General features: G+C 39.3%; 1 protein-coding gene across 1 annotated transcript in view; it reads right to left on the reverse strand.

Moving 5' to 3' along the window:
* LOC135220611 (probable ATP-dependent RNA helicase kurz) overlaps window positions 1-18,255 on the reverse strand; it is a gene marked incomplete in the record, with an annotated part of 259,299 nt that overhangs the window by 213,916 nt on the left and 27,128 nt on the right. The window contains 2 exon segments of the mRNA XM_064257916.1: window positions 14,282-14,745; window positions 14,854-15,105. Of these exon segments, the coding sequence (XP_064113986.1) occupies window positions 14,282-14,745; window positions 14,854-15,105 (716 nt within the window).

Raw genomic sequence — 18,255 nt, forward strand, 5'->3', positions numbered from 1 at the left:
ACTTACATTGAGAGAGAGAGAGAGAGAGAGAGAGAGAGAGAGAGAGAGAGAGAGAGAGAGAGAGAGAGAATCATTAAAAGAGGGTAAACAATAATGAATACAAACTTCTTTACGTTCATTGATCGTCCCTTCACTTACTTTAGAGAGAGAGAGAGAGAGAGAGAGAGAGAGAGAGAGAGAGAGAGAGAGAGAGAGAGAGAATATCATTAAAAGAGGGGAAACAACAATGAATAAGAATTTCTCTGTGTTCAGTGATCGTCCCTTGAATTACATTATGAGAGAGAGAGAGAGAGAGAGAGAGAGAGAGAGAGAGAGAGAGAGAGAGAGAGAGAGAGAGAGAGACTATTCGTGTAATTGCCCTTACTTTAATATTGCTGAACAAACAGTACATATAAATTTTTCACTTTGCACCCGTATTTTAGCACCCATCGTAGATGGGTAAGTTTGCTAGTACAAAGAATATATGCCCTTGCCATGGGCACAGTACCAAGAAACAACAGGTACAAAGTAACCCTCAGGCTACCCAAAAAACTTGACATCCTTATTACAAGGAAAAGAGATAGAAGGGAGATGTGTCTCTCCTATGCTTCCTCACCCAACACCATGCCAGCCACTGCCAACAGAACAAAGGTACTGCAATTTTCAATTACTGTTACTATTTCTTTCAAATAATGTGACGCAAAACTCAACTTACACCTCCAATATGTTGATTGAAGGATCACACAAAGTAAAGGAGAGATGTTGCAATAGCTCTGACCTCATGAGCTCTGACTTTAAACAACAAAAATGTTCTCCTGTAATTGGGAATGAGCTTCGGATATCTGGTTTCTAATGAAGAATGAGAGGGCGTTCTTAGACAACACCATAGGTTACTTAAAGGTCACCTGATCTTTTAGTTTCTATCCAGGCAGTACCTCACTGCTCTCTCCCAGGCAAAGGAATCTTTCTTCTTCGTCCAGGCCAAGGATATCCATCAAGTTCCTTTATGTGAAAAGAACGAGGTCATGGCTTACTAGGATCCTCGTTCTTGGCTAAAAAGCCCAAGGTGAACGAGCAGACTGCATCACCTTTGGAAAATCCAACTCTTCTGTCTACAGCTCGTGTCTCACTCACATGTTTAGCCCGTGGACAAGGCTACTAAGAGTAGCGTTTTACAGAAAAGGTTCTTGAGAGAAGCAAACTTGAGGGGCTCAAAAGGAGGGCCCACAAGCCACTTAAGAACTACATCCAAGTTCCAAGAAACAACTGCTAACTTCCTCTGTATGGATGTATCAAAAGACTTCAGGAGGTCATGAATACTACTTTGATTAGTAGAAAGATCCAAATTGCGATGCTTAAAAACAGAGGAAAGCATGGCCTAATAACCTTTAATTGTGGAAGATGAAAGGTTCTTAGAAGTCTTTAAGTAGAGGAGAAAATCTGCAATCTGGACTACAGATGTCTCATCAGAAGAGATGTGATGTCTCAGGCACCATCTATGGAAGACTGCCCCCTCCAACTGGTAGTCGTTGGAAGCAGACTGGCATCTGCACTTTGCAATAGCCTCTGCAGCTACTCTTGAAAAACCCTTCAATCTGACGCGTTTCCTGACCGTCTGAAGCCTGTTAGAGAGAGAGAGTGGACAACCCTTGGTGGTATCTCCTGAAATGCAGTTGTCTGAGTAGCCATGGTCTTTGGGGGAGCAGTCGCGGGAAGTCTACCAGAAGAATTAGAAGGTCCGAGAACCATTCCTTCGTGGGCCAGAACAGAGCTACTAGTCATTGACATAATGCTGCGAGATGTGAACTTGTTCAGAACTTCCCTGACCAAGCTGAAGGGAGGAAAAGCATAGAGGTCCAGGCCCAACCAGTCCATGAGTAGGGCATCCATCGCCCATGCCAGAGGATTCGGGGCTGGGGAGCAGAAAAGAGGAAGGTGGTTGTTCCTTGATGTCGCGAATAAGTCTACGAGGGGTCTGCCCAACAATCTCCTCATATTGGTGCAAAGGTGGGAAGGACATGTCTCCAACCGGTTCAGCTCATCTGCCAGAACATTTAATTCCCCCTGAATAAAGCAGGTGACAAGTGTTACTCATTTCTGATGAGCCCAAAAAGCAGCTCTTTTGCCATCTGACAGAGGGAAAAGGAGTGTGGCCCCGTTTCTTGATATACAACAGGGCCGTGGTGTTGTTGGCATGCACAACCACCGTCTTATTGCACACGAAAGAGGAGAAATGACGTAGGCCTAGATGAATGGCCTTCAACTCTTTGACATTGATGTGGAGCTTCGTCTCTTCTGGAGACCACTGGAAACCTCCAGTGTGCCTAGGAGGACTTCCCAGCCTAGATCCAAGGTGTCCGAGTAAAAATCCAGGGGTATACCCTGTGAAAATCTTGTCTTTGGAAAATACCACATGAGATCAGACTTTATCTCCTGAGTAATAGGAAAGAGGGACGCGTCCAGTTGAGTCTCCCTGGTCCAGTTGAGTCTCCCTGTCCCAGTTGGGTTTTAGGAAGAATTAGAGATTTCTTGTGTGCAGCCTGCCCAATGGAACAAAGGTCTCGACTGAAAACAGCGTTCCTAGAAGATTCAACCACTGCAAGGCTGAGCACGACGTGAGAGAGAAACTTGTTGACCGACTGAATACAGTTTGCGACTCTCTTGGGGGACAGAAAAGCCTGATAAGTCTGAGATTTGAGAATCATCCCCAAATAAAAAATCTCGTGAGACCGAACCAACTGGGACTTCTGGAGATTTAGAAGGATTCTCAAATCTTGGGATTGTTGAAGCATTGTCTGAAGGTCGTTCATGCACTGTTCTTTCAACGGAGGGTGAAGAACTCCGCCGTCCAAATCAAGGCTGATGCTGATGCCTACTAGGTGAAGCCATTTGGCAAGAGAAAAGATAACTCGAAAGAATACTTGAAGGGCTGTGGAGAGGCCGAAGCAGAGGGACTGAAACTGAAAGACATTCCCTTGGAAGACAAACCTGAGGTACAGTGGAACCTTGGTTTTCATACATAATCCGTTATGGAGCCTCCCACGATATCCAAAAGGAACAATGTAAATACAATTAATGCATCCCAGACCCTCCCATAAATATTAACAAAAAATACATTTCATAGGAAATAAACACAGTTTTACATACAGAAAACAATGAGAAATAAATATAAATGACTATTGAAATGAGTAAAGGAACATTTAACATCACTCTCACCTTCAAGGAAAACACTTATTAGCGTATGGAAGAAGGAGAGGAGGGGAGAGGGAAGAGGAGAAGTTACTGTTTGGAAGGGGAATCTCCCTCCAGAAGGACTCCAGGTATCAAGGACCTAGCTGGGGTTTCTTTTCTTCGTTTTTTACTGGTATTATCTGAGGTTACTTACCCGCTTTGTTTTTTACTGGCACTAAGGCCACCTTGAGAGTTACTGGAACCCTGTCACAAAACAAAACTGTTAGGACACATTTGTTTCTGACATTACTTTAAAATTTGCCTAAAGTTGAAGACGGCATTGTCATTAAACATGCTGGAGACACAGATTACAACTTCTTTGTTGGGATAATTCCCCACAAAATTTTTTAGATCATTCCACTTTGCAAACATGTCCTTAATCCATCCCTGAAGTAGACACATTATGTATGTCCATTCGTTTTCTGAATTTTTCATACCAGCCTCTACTGGCCTTAACTTCACTAACAGCAGCGCTCGTTGTAGGAATTTTCTCACTGGGATTGGCATGCAACTTCCTCCAACATTTTGCTAAGAGTTCTTTCTTATGCTGAACACCTTTGATATCTGGAAGTATGTTTCTCAAGATTAATCCCTGAGAACCAGCCCGAGAAGAGTCTACTTGAGACTCAGAGGTCTGGAAAAACTAAGCCCTATTAATAATAATAATCTGGAAGTATGGAGGGAAAGAGTATATCCTCCATTTGTTCCAATCTTGTAAGAAGGCATCTCTTGCTGTTGCTTGCCTGGCAGTTTGTGATTCTCATATGTGGCGAACAGGTCCATTTCCAACACTGTGGAAGCATGCTGGCTATCTTCTGAAAGAGTGGCTCTCTAACTCAACTGTGTTCAGGCTGTTATTTTCCTTAATAGGGAGTCTACTACTATGTACACTGAGAGACCCTGTAAGGTGAATTGCAGACAAGTGCCACTTCCTTTCTTTCCCCATCAAAGGAAGGCTAGCATTACCATATTGAGAGGGGGTATCATCCCAACCTCTTAATGTAGGGCATTGCAGTCATGTTGTCAAGAACCACCCAAATGTCTCTTCTAGAGGTTTGAGTTTTTTGAGACAAAAAGACAGCCATCAGCTCTAGGAAATTGATACGACAATTCCTCAGAGTAGCTGAACACCTCCCTGCCACCTGACAATACTCCCAACCTGTCAACAAGGCATTTGTGTGTATTGTCATTCATACAGACTGAGGAGTCAGGGTGACCTGCATTGCCAGAGATTCCTTCCAGGATCATACAGACTGAGGAGTCAGGGTGACCTGCATTGCCAGAGATTCCTTCCGGGATCAAGGCCGAAGTATCTCCCCAACTTTTTTTAACTTTTGATGAGGTCAGCCTCGCATCTTGTTTGCTGCATGCAATAGCTATAATTTGTTCACAATCATTTGTTGTAATTTGAGTGTTGGATCTATTTATTGATGCAATTTGCAACAAGCCCGTCATACATTCTAATTACCATTTGGAAATCCTGGGCTGCACAAGGCATGTTTTGACGACTTGCCTTATTCTGTTTCAAGTATGATGGGGAGTAACAAGCCGCGTAAAAAGTATCCCAACAAAGTCCCAGCTACTGAAAGTGTCTCCTGGGTGTGAGGTGGGATTTGGCCAATTTAACATAAAACCTTTGAATGTAGTCAGTTGACCACTGCTCTTAAGTTTTTCAAGTACACTTTTCTTGTGGGCCCCAGATTGACCTGTCGTCTAGCATGCTATTAGCTGTATTTCTGATTTCTCAAACAACTACCATTACGACCTTTGCCAAATCTTAGGGCAATGTTTAGCCCACAGGGTATGGCTTTAAATTTGTAAATATCTTTTCCTATCCAGAGCCTTAGGAAGGGACGGAAGGGAATGACGACAGGGGCATGCCAGTGCATCTTTAAGATCTAAGTCCCTTTTAGAACAATTGAACACACTAGGGCAACGGTAGTTATTTGGAAAATTTGGCAAATAGTGTGCTTGTTCAATGTTGATAAGTCTAGGATCACTCTTTGTTTGGAGGAATCCCTTTTGGGGATACTTAGAGAGACGTGCTTGTTGGCAAATATCCGCATGTTTCTCTATGGCTCCCATTAACAGGGCCTTTCTGCACGTAACATTCCTGAGAGGGGTCTGGTTTTTGGAAGAACCCCTTTACAGGAGGGGGAGGGGTGAGACTGTTTCCACCCCAGCCCATTTAAAATTAATGCTGTGTCCCCAAAGGGAAGACTTCAATTGCTTGTGGTGTCATTGAAGTCGACCCCCAAACCAAACCATTCCTATTGGTATCTGCCCCTTCTTCTGCCTCTGCCTTTGAGAGGCATTCCATTTGTTGATTTTCTTTTTTCTATGAGAAAGTCTTTGGACCTTGTGAAAAAAAATTTCTTGCTGTTGTTGTCTTTTTGTGAGGTATCATCCTTTCTGAACACATACCTGTTCTTTGAGGAAAAAACATTTGGGGTGACTGAAGGCTTACCTTTTTAAGCAAGCCTTTTCACACTGGGTAAAGGGAAGTTTCATGCTTTTGTTCCCTAAATTTCCCTTCTTCCCAAAAGAGAGTACGCACTGTACAATTCTGTTGGTGGGCTTGCTCATCAAGTTTTGAACCACAACAGACTCCTCAACAGGTCCTTACAGAAAGGGTTATTATGTAATAATGAAGTTACAAAGGGAAGTGACTGGGTGGAACCCTCCAATGTGTCCACAGGGTTCTCATAAGACTTTTAACCTCAACAGCAACAATTGTTCTGGAATACTTTGGAAGCCTTTTGATGGCAACTTTCAACAAGGTGGTAGAGGTTATAATACTAAAGATGTAGATGCTAGTATGAAATTCTGCTGAGGCTGTTGCCTCAGAAATTCTTCTCATAGGAGTCCTAAATTGCTGTGTAGCTAAAAATAAATGAGGATTTACCCTTCAGAAGGGATCTGTAGCTTTGCCTATTCCTTGGTGACGTTTTCAGAAACTGGGATAACTGAGGTAAATGGTTATAATTCTGCCATTGTCTCTGGTCTTGCAATCACTATAAAATTCTGAAAATTTGTCTTTACAAGATAAATCATTTTGAAAAAGAAGGGACAGAAGGCTGGAACTCTTTGGTGAGCAACTTTGGTCCTGGTAAAGAGTGTCTTCTAGTATACTTTTAATGTTATAGACACAGGTAAGAAGACTGTTCATGGTCTTGTACATGTACAGCTTCGATCACAGTTTTTCTCTCATTAATTAAATATTTACTATAGGGAGAGAAAATGCATACTGATGCGTCTAACCAAGGATTATAAGCATCATCAGGGATGAGTACTAGAGCCCCTGTCATGTTTTGATTTGAAGTTTTGTATTCAGAACTGACCAATTAGTGGTTTCCAGTTGTAATTCTAACACCAGTCCTTATTTGGACAGCATTTGCATCCCCTCTCACTTTTGGGTTGGAGGATGTAGTATATCTGCTGCTGTAGTTTTCCCGGAAAGATATAATTTCCCCTTTCCTAAGTCCTACTGAATCCTAGAAATCACCAGGACTGCTTTAAATGAGTAGTTTCATCCTTAAAACTTGCTGCCAGTAGCATACTACAAGTTTGGTACGTATCCGTCGTCCAGGCAAATTTTAATTGTTTTTTACAAGACTATACCCATAGGAGGTGGTATGAGCCATAACCACAGGCACAAAATGAACCAAGTAATTTGATATGGAAAACTTGAACTGAGGGTCCTGCATAATGGCAGCCCTGTAGTGATATAAAGCAAGTTGTTATTAGAAGTTAGTCAGTATTAAATTATTAATAAGGGAGACCTCTGTGTTTCCTCATACTTGTAATAGATTCTATTAGAAATCTATGTTAAGTTGAGCCCTTTGAGGTTTAAGTTAGTTTTGACAGCCGTATATGGCTATATTAGTCCTTTTGCACTGGCTACGTAAAATTTTGATTTGAATTGTCATACCATTGTACATATCCCATGTACTAATTTGTTTGGTTAGCCCAAGCCACTGTTTTATATGGCTTTAGGTTATTTAATTACATACAGGATAATGTTTATATCCAGGCTTAGGATATTTCAGCTAAACTACAGCTAAGTATACCAACAATAGGATTTTTCCTAGATTGTTCTCTCTTAGCCTAGTATAGGGTACTGACTAATCCAGATTAATCTAAATCAAATGTAAATGCTATATAAAAACAGAAAGTTACTTACATGTAAACTCATAGTTAGGCTAACATCTTTTGTCTAACCCAGATTGTTTATACCTAGCCCTGGGCTATTTGGTCTTCTATATGAAATAGTAACTTTCTAATGTGAACTACATGAAACAGTAACTTTCTAATGTGAACTACATGAAACAGTAACTTTCTAATGTGAAACTCACTGATGTGAAATCTTATAGTTAGGCTATCACCTACCATGAGATTCAGGGTCTCTGTAACACGGTTTTTTGGACTTTGCTCCTTGTCTAAGCATCGGATGCAGCTGAAAGTTGACATATGTATATTTTACAACCACACACAAATTTTGTCAGCATTATCAATAACATAAACCCGATAGTTTTGATTTTTATAGAGCAAAAATGAACTAGCCGACGCCATGGCCAATGATTACGAGCCAAGAGTCGAAAAACATTCATTACGTAAGCAAGGTAAACAAACGCCTTTTGACTAAATGTTGCCCCGCCCATCCACCAGACAGAAATGCCATCGGCTCTGAAACCCAAAGACTTTATGAATGGCGGAACGATACATAGATGTGGGTGGGGTATCAGTGCTAGCGTAGTAATACTACTGTAGCAGTAGTGCCGCAACAGTATAGCAGTAATATACATGAATTAAACGTTTAGACCAACTGCTGGGATCCTTGAGGATCATTTAGCACTTCTTACAACTACTCGAGAAATTAGTTTTTATAGCCAGAAGTTAAATTTTCTAATCCAACAATGCCCGTGGTAGCCTTCAGTGTTATCCTGAATTATAACGAGGCGAAAGTGGGTGGAGCCTCATGAAGTCACCATTCTGACGATAATTATTGGTGAAGGTTTAAAGCCAATATACGGTACCGGCTATTTTTTTTCAGTAAATAGGTAGATAGCCAATAAATGAAAATTGCTTGACATTAGATATAGCAGTTATCAAATCAAGCTTGTCTACTATGTTTTTGGTAATTACCAACTATTCCCTACATCTTGTCAATCTGATTGTGACCTATAAAGTAGACTGTAGTTTCTTTGGAAACTTATTTTGGGAGTTAGACTAATAATCGAAGTGTTTTTGTATTTATTAACATATTTTGTTGGTTTTTCATTATGACAATTATCAGTGGGGAGGTTCCAGAGTTCATAAAGGTATACTGCTTTGCTTGTATTTAAATTTGTATGTCATTGTTGCCAGAGGTTTAGCCTTCGTTACGTATAGCCAATCATCCATCGAGAAAGAAATGATGTCATAAGTTACGTAACGAGTGCGTTCGAAACCTTTTCTCTGAGTAAGTTGGCCCGTCTTCAAAAAAGGTCACTTTTACATTATAAGTACTAAATTTATTCAACCTACGTAGTGCAGAATACACTCAAAATTTATGTGTTGATATAATATGTATTCTGAATAAGCGTTATATTTATGAAATACATAGATAAAAAGTTATTGCGAAAAAACCGTGTTACAGAGGCCCTGAATCTCATAGTAGTATAGGTTATTGTCTAATCTTTATTGATTAATCTACCTTTAAAGGTATGGGATTAACCATGTGCAATTTATGGCCTTCAAAATAGCCTACTACATCATAGTCCATTTGGTCTATGTGCTGTTTTTGGTCTACTATATAAAACAGTAACTTACTAATGTAAAACTTTATAGTTAGGCTATCACCTGGTATAGGTTATTGTCTGATCCTGATTAACCCTTAAACGCCGACTGGACGTATTTTACGTCAACATTTTTTGTCTCTCGGGTGCCGACTGGACGTATTTTACGTCGACATACAAAAGTTTTTTTAAAAATTCGCGGAAAAATACTTTTAGGCCTACCAGCCGAAAACTCTTGAATCACGCGCCTTGGGGGATGCTGGGAGTTCACGGATCAAGGTGTTGTTTTGTTTACAATTGTTACGCAGGCGCGCAAGCGCGAATTTCTTTCTTGCCACACTAAAAAGTATCTGTGTCACATCTCGGAAATTATTTCGTCACTTTGACATAATTTTTTTACCATTATAAATTAGCCGTTACATGAAGTATTATATATGAAAATGTGTGCATTTTTATGTAGAATACAACAAAAAAATACTCATGATTTTAGTTTTTATCAGTTTTGAGATATTTTCATATAAATAACGATAAGTGCCAAAATTTCAACCTTCGGTCAACTTTGACTCTACTGAAATGGTCGAAAAACGCAATTGTAAGCTAAAACTCTTATATTTTAGTAATATTCAATCATTTACCTTAATTTTGCAACTAATTGGAAGTCTCTAGCACAATATTTTGATTTATGGTGAATTTATGAAAAAACTTTTTCCTTACGTGTGCGCGGTAACTCTTCCGAAAAATATCATACATGCGATTGTGGTAATGTTTGCACCATTTTAAATTAGCCGTTACATAAAGTTTTATATATGAAAATGTGCGCAATTTCATGTATAATACAACAAAAAAATAATTGAAGGTTGTAGCTTTTCTCATTTTTGAAATATTTGCATCTAAATCACGATAAATAGAAAAAAAACCACGTTCGGTCAAATTTGACTCTACCGAAATGGTCGAAAAACGCAATTGTAAGATAAAACTCTTACACATATAGTAATATCAGTCATTTATCTTCATTGTGAAACAAATTCGAAGTCTCTAGCACAATATTTAAATTTATGGTGAATTTTTAAAATAAACTTTCCTTCCCTCCGCACGCGGATTCTCCGCCACAAATCTCCGAAATGCGTAAGTCCCATTCTCGGAATATTTGCTCCATTTCATATTAGGCATTTCATAGAGTTTTGTATATGAAAATGTGCGCAATTTCATGTAGAATAAAACGAAAAATATTTGAAAGTTGTAGTTTTTCTTATTTCAGAAATAATTGCATATAAAAAAATATATATATAAAAAAATTCGACATTTGGTCAACTTCAACTCGTCAGATATGGTCGAAAACTGCATTTGTAAGCTAATATTCTTACAGTATAGTAATATTCAATCATTTTTCTTCATTTTGAAAGAAATTGGAAGTCTCTAGGACAATATTTAGATTTATGGTGAATTTTTGAAAAAAATATTTGTTTACGTCGGCGCGTTACGAATTCATGCATTATTTTGTGATAATATTTTCTCTGTGTTGCTTTTATCGTTTTACAATGTGTTAAATGCCAAAATGATCGCAATTTAGTGTACATTACAACAAAAAAAAAGTAACTTGTTACCTTTAACCGTTTTGCGCACAGCGCGATTTGAATACAATTATATATGAAATTTCGTTTTTGCGCTATCATATATCGCATTATTTATATATGATAATGATAATTTTTTTCATTTCAGATGGTTGCATACTAAACTTCAGGCAATGAAAAAAAAAGGAGCCAAAAATGAACTCTTAATCTTGAAAACTAAGCGCGCTGTGATTTTTTGAAAAAATTATTTTTTCAGCTTCCGCACTCACTCTGAAACGTCTCCGGCACACGGGAGACATTCTTTTTTTTACCGCTTCGGCGTTTAAGGGTTAATTAACTGTTTTTGGTCTACCACATGAAAAACAATACCTCACTAATGTGAAACTATAGCTAAGCTAGCCTTTCACCTAGCCTAAGTTGATTGTCTAATCAATCTAGATTATTTAATTCTCTTTTAAGAGTATGCACAAGATAGCCTAGAACATCAAGACAATGCAAGTATATATAAAAAGAAAAATGTCTGTAGCCCTTTATCTAATCTTAAGGTCTTTGGTGTAGACTTAGGCTTCTGCCTTGGCCCATAGCCTAACAGGATATGTCCTTAAATGTTACCTAAATTCAAGTTGCTGCCTCATCCAGGTTATTTTACTTCACACTTAAGGATATATAATCCTAGGTTATATGCTGCAGACAATATCTATTACAGTTACATAACATTTTCTCACTGAATTGATGTAGATTGTACACTACTGCCTGGTAGGCTATTGCTGACATCGTTATCTGAAAGAATGATCTATTATTAATAAACAACTGTGGAACATTTCTCTAGATAAAACTAATACGTAAATAGAATGATAAGTTCTTCAAAACTATTTTTGCTTCGACAAATAGCTTGGCTCCCACTTGGCCACAAAGGACTTCTGGCTCACTTCTTAGGTAGGGGTTTGGAGGCGGAGTGCTTCTTGTGGAACTCTGATTGGACGCATTGGTTAGAGCAAGGTCTATGTTGAGACTGGGTTCTCTTCCCATTACAGGGGTGCTGCTGGAGGGGAGAGACGAACTTCAGACAAAAGGGCACCAATGAGGAAAACTTGGGACAAGAAGATTGTCAGAAAATCCTGGGTAGACTTCTTTTGCAGATCTGAAGCAATCTGCTCTACCATGTCCTGCGGGAAGAGATGGGGAGGGTCCAGAGGTGTGAAAAGCAAGGCTGACTTCTGAGATGGTGTAACCCCTTGCAAAACAAATGAACACCAAAGGTCCCTCTTCTTCAGGAGCCCGAAGGCGAAGAGAAATGCGAGTTCCACCGAACCATCACAAACAGCTTTGTCTGCACAAGAGAGCACCCTCAGATGGTCTGCAAAAAAAAGTCAGCTAAATCTGAGGCATTCTTGATCTTCTTAGTAAGAGCCCCCACTGTCCAATCCAGGAAACTTAACACCTTGAACAAATTCTTGATGAAGCGGTCTAACTTCACTGAAGAGAAGAAAGCCCTGGCTGTGGCGAAGGCTGAGCAACGAGAAGAGTCAATGAGGCTAGAGAAATCCCCTTGGGAGGAGGCTGAGACTCCCAGGGAGGGAGGCTTTTCTGGTGTCATAAACCTGTAGGTCCTCTTGATCAGGTGTGAGGGAGGGTGTGCGACCGTCGCATTTCCTTGCTCTCTCTTCATTGAGAGCCACTCCTTAACTACTTTCAAGGATTTTCTGAAGGAGGTGGAAAGAACCATCTTGGGCAGGAGAGAGAGTTCAAGTTGAGCCTTCAACATCAGGAACGAGGAGGCAGGAGATGAAGGAGTAGCTGGTGTGAAAAAACAAGGATAACTCTCCAGGAGAAAATGGAGCATGAGCCTTGTAGGCCTTGCAGGAAACTCAGGACTGCAGGTAGGGCTTTCCTGATGTAACTCAGGATCTCTGGCAGTTGATTCTTGATAAGCATAAGGGAGGGAATCACCCAATTCAGAAGCTTGGGTCTGCTGCCAATGGGCACACTGTCCTGAAGCAGAAGGCGCCAAGGGTTGCAAAACCATAGCAGGCACAGGTGCTTGTTGAGCGGGAATGGGAGCAAGAAGCGTGGGAGCTAGTCCAGTAAACAGGAGAGCAAGAGCTGGTTGTGCAGGAGCCAGTGGTGGGCGCACGGTCACAGGAGATGGGAGTGCGCCCGGGAGTGGGCTCTCAGGTGTGGAAGCCTTGCAACGAGAGAGATGCTCAGGTGAAGTGTGACTAGCATGGAGTTTCTGGCGCTTAGGATCCTTGGGAGACGGGAGCACAGGTGAATTCATGGATGAGAAGGCAGCTGAACCGTAACACAATGAAGGGTAAAGCCCATAGATACATGAAGGAAGGGTGAGGTCAGAGGTGTGCTTGTGCCTCTGATTGGCATGGGAGACTAGGAAGCTGAATCACGCATATGCCTTTTCAATGGCCTAGAAGAGTTCATGTAGTGTCTACAGCGCCTGTGATATGACTCCAAGTCTGAACTGGAGAACAAATGGTGCATATCTACTGACATGCTTTTCCAATGGCAATCAGTCATATCCTGGGATCTCACAACATTAATGACAGAGGGGGCAGCAACTCATGGGCAAACCCCATCAGCCTCCCTTGGACCTCCACTATTTCTTCTTCCTGGTGCAGGGGAGCTGCACAGTGACCTTCGTCTAGGAAAACCAAAGGGACAGGAAACTACCTCCTCCACTGGCACTACACATGGCACTTTGTCACTAAACACTTTGTCCATCAGGACTCAAAGAGACGGCCCCAACTCAGAAACATTATGTACTGTACTACTAGTCTGAACTTTTTATCGAACTTACTGTTAATTCTAGATCTAAGATGGCAATGGCATCGGGATCAGAATTAATACGAGCCGAGCATGGGAGTAGTGTGTGTGTGTGTGTGGAGAGGGAGGGCTGTGGAGAGGAGAAATTTTGCTACTAGGAGTAGAAGGTAGCGCCAGACCGTAGTCTGTCTTTGGTCTAGAAGAATCCTCACTCATAGAGGCCCTACTCTCAGTCCGAGCGGCAGCCTTTCTAATCCTGTTCTTCTCCAGCTTATCTGAATGAGATTCCAAAAGCTTCCACTTACTCCCTTCCCAGTCCTTATACTTATCACAGATAAGATCTTTCGTCCCCTACACTTACTGCACATAGTATGTGTATCATAAAAAAAGCTTGGACAACCGCGTCTTGCAGCCTTCACTACAATGACGAAGGCTAGAAGCACTAGAATCAGACATAATAAAACAATAAACTAACTGAGATAAAAAAATCTAAGAAGCAAATTAAATGAAGCCGATACAACAGTGGGGGAAAAAAACAAAAAAAACACCAAAGAGGGTACGTCACTGGCTTTAGCAACAAAACCAGCAAACATGAATTGAGGAGCAAGCAAGATGACATGTAGTCGCGTGAGCGGCCTAAGAAAGATGCCTTTGGCTCAAGTGCCACTCGCTACTTTCCCTTACCGTGGGCGGGGCCTGTCACTCCTCCATTGCAACAGTCACTTGTTCACGAATTTTTTAATTTAGAATGTTGCGTGAGCATAATCGTTAGCTAAGTAATTACTTGGTAAGTTACTTTTATAAAAACCAGACCAGCGCTTACCAAGAAGATGAAGGTTTGTCCCCTCATAGGAACAAACTAAATCTTCTGAACAAAAATATTTTTAGAACAATTTTGAAGGGGTTAAACAAACAATCTTAAAAATATACTTTTTCAAAACTTACCTGGTATATCCTGCTTCATACAAAAATTGTGGGACCTGAGTAGTCTTTCCACTTCCTGTACTTCCAACAACTACAGTAACTGGGTTTTCATTGATAGCTTCCATAATGGACTGTTCTTCTGATAATATAGGTAACTTGAGCCTTCCTTTTTGAATTTCATCAGTTCTGTTTACTGTTACAAATGTAGCAGGACGAATAACTGTTTCGACTGTAGCTGGACGAATAACTTTTTCAACGGTTTCAATTGTATCATCTGTACAGTTTGTATCAATAATACTAACATCTCCATCAGAAATAATCTGTTTATTATCACCATTTTCTTTATTTGCATTCATTCTTGAGGGCTCTGAAATATTATCTGATCCTGGATTACTATCTACCTGAGGTGTATCCACTTTTTCTACAATTATACCATCTGATTCCTCAGAACTATCAGCATCATCAGAATCTTCACTAGATATATCCTGAAATACAAAGAAATGTCAGTAACTCTGAATTGTTTATTACAGCATATCATTACCTACTTTCTGTTATATTTAAATTTTCAAACTTCAATGCTCTATGCAACCTACCCCAAGACGAATCACATTAGGATCATCTGCATCGTTCTCATCCTTTAGACATTCTGACATTTTGCGCTTTTTTCCCTTAATACTGCTTAAAATTCTTCCTTGGTTACTCTCAACTTCAGATTTTGAAAGTGCATAATAATCACTGGAAAACTTCTTTCTGCCAACAGTCTGGGTTGCTTGGAGTTGGGTCAATTTCTCCAAATCTTTAGGATCTGCCTGCACTTTTTCTAAAGCAGCTAGAAGACTAGCACGCTGAAAAAAATAAATGTATGGCATAAAAACAACTGACCAAAAAACTATGTACCCTTATGTTCTCTTTATTACAATTAGCTTATGTGACAATGTTGCTGATTTAAAATATGTTACCTCTCATAAGCTTGCCAACAGGTTTGCACTGTAAACCACTGTGTGCATTGCTAAAGCATAAACCTGTATGTCTTTCTAAACTCCAGACTTACAATGTATTTTTCTATTCATATTCACAACCTTCCTGGAAACTGGAGAAAGCTAAAAGGAATAGTACATACAGAAAGAGAGAACCTAGGAAGCAGCATAGGCAGATGAGTTGTTATCAGCAGAATGTGAAGGAAATATTTCAGATCTGTTTCAAAGACAGAAAGTTCAATACCACTGAGGGAAAGGAAAACCAAGTTTCGCGTGAATGGAAATGAAGACAAGAAAAAATTCAGTTTAGAGCTAGGACAATGCGGGTGTTATGGGAGAGGTGCAAAGGCAAATGTATTATGGGAATGCCTAAGGTTGACATATAAAAATGTATAATAGTTTCAATAAAAAATATAAAAAAAGTAAACAGTGAAGAGGAAGACCATATTCATCAAGGGTAGGCACTGTTATCGTGGTACTGAGAGTTGTGAAATTATTATTAAAACAAAATCATTAAAATAAAGGATTCGTTCTAAAACAAAGGATGAATATTTGAAACAGGTTCCATTAAAGTGAGGTAAAAAGAGACTTGAGGGAATGGTTGAAAATTAAATAGAAAGGAGCAATACAGCTAAGGCTGAAAGAATGCTATAAAACACTTTTGGTACCATCTACAGTATACTGTACTACACAAAACAAATGCGGTACCTCTCTATATAAGAGTGGAGGCAGCAAGAAAAAGAATAGTTATATCCTGGTTGAAATAAAAGATTTTTGGCTCAAAGGTCATTTACCAGTTATCCCTAAAGTAAGGAGGAAAAAATACTAAGATGTATGCAAGGCATATTTGCATCAGTGCAGCCAGGACAAGACAAGGTAATTACGATGAAACAGAAGGATATATTAAACAGGTGCAAATATAAAAAGCTGAGATCTATGACTAAAGCTGTTTTCTTGTTAAACTTGCCCTGTATAATCAAGAAAAATATTACAATTTGGGTGGTGTTAAAAGATGCAATGTCTATAAGCATGAAAATGGACAAGGATCTCAAAGATCAGGGTGGTTTGGGCACATGATAAAAAAAAGGGGGAAGCAACCAATTATTCAGAGAAGTAATAGATATGGAAGCTGTAAAACATAGACCCCAATGAATTACCAGAAAATAAAGTACTACTGAGAAAAGTCACATGAAAACCTTGGTTAGATAGGAAAACAGGCAGAAAGTGTACAAGACCAAAGAGAATGGGAAGAACTCATCTTCCATCTAGCCCTACAAATGAAAATCTGAAATTAAAAGGACAATGTTGGTAACTAAAATAAAACAACAAAAGTAAGTTTGCTGAATTATGTCACAGTCCTCTATATGTATATTCTAATATTTGTTGATTTACTTTAATCTATTTTCCCAGAGTTCTATTCTATTTAACTTCTCTTGGCTCTGTTTTTCTCATTTTTTATAGTTTATGGGGTCATTCTCTCTCAACCTTTGCTTTACAAGTTAATCTATTAGAATCCGTATTCACACCTTTCTAAAGTATAAAAATTTCGGGGACAATGCCAACAATTAAAGATATCTTTATGTTTCAAATAGCAGATGAAATATTTTCTGGGCTTACTAAGATTATGATAATTTTGAGAAATGTAATTTTCATGATAAAATTAAGTTTCATATATGTAAGTGTTTACATAATAAAAATATGGAATGTTATTCCATATATATAAAAGACTAAAACTAGATTGCTTGCAGGAATGTGATCAGACTAGAGACGCTAAAGATGACGTATACAACAAAGTAGGCTAAGATAACATGCCGTCACCTGTAGTCATTCAATTGTTTATAAACTTTAGTCCAAGCTTCCTGCTTGAGACAAACACCGTGACCTATAGCTCAAGCAGCCTACGTGATCTGTAGCATGTCTCATTTTGATTGTGTGTTCGTATATAACTATGTCACCTGATTGTATGTTCATATGTTCGAGCTACTGTCTGTTCCTTTATGACTGGTAACGGAGATAGTAGTGGAGGCAGAATAGAGTTAGCTATCATCATTAGAAGACCTGTACCTCTTTACCTAAGCTTTATCATGTAGAGAGAATAGAATTAGCCATCATCATTGGCAGAAGCGATCAAGCTATCGTTATTAGAAGACTTGTACAATCATACCTGATCTTCACCATGTAAAACTTCAGAAGAATATATATATTTTTATACTTCGTGTTTTCTACAAGAACCTCCTCACCGAATCATCCTGAGTTTAACACGTCGTCGTCCTAACCAAAGAAGATAATACCGACTTCGTAAGTGATCTACAAACCCCAAGACACTCCATTGAATATGGAAGTGCAATACCAACCGACTTAGCGTAAGATTATCGCAAGTCTAACATTACCTCATAGGGCGCCTTATTATACAAGGCAACAGCCATAAAATATATACTTACCAAGTAATTACATAGCTATAATAGTTTCAACTCACACAGCAACTTAAATTTTGAAAACCTCAGTAGAGCTTCTAGTGTTGTTTTTGTGTGGGTCCACTTTTGAGAAAAGATAGGAACAAATTGGCAAAGAGTTTCAATTTGTAACCTTATATCCATGCAAGGGGAGGAGGGAAAGCTCTGATTCTGTAATTATTTGGTAAGCAGATATGAAACCTAATTTTATCATGAAAATAACATTTTCACTTATGTAACTTTCCAAGTAAACACATAGCTGAAACCCACTATAACAGGAAGTGGGATACATGGACATACTTACTCCAAAGCATAGGTAATGGTTAGGTAATCGTAAGAATTTAAAAATAGAAAAATTGCTAGCACTGATACAATGCTTGTTGCTTCCTTCCCTGGTAAGATAGCTACTGCATGTAGATACTACCTCTGGTTGGTACTCATCTTAGCCTGTAATGGCAGGGCGGTATAGCCGTGGAGAGCCTCTACTTAAGCAGAAGCTTTGCAGTGAAGGACATTTTTGATAGCTAGCAAAGTACCACAATAAAAAACAACCAGACAACAATGT

This window comes from Macrobrachium nipponense, chromosome 2 (genome assembly GCF_015104395.2).
Source record: "Macrobrachium nipponense isolate FS-2020 chromosome 2, ASM1510439v2, whole genome shotgun sequence".
Classification (NCBI taxonomy): Eukaryota; Metazoa; Arthropoda; class Malacostraca; order Decapoda; family Palaemonidae; genus Macrobrachium; species Macrobrachium nipponense.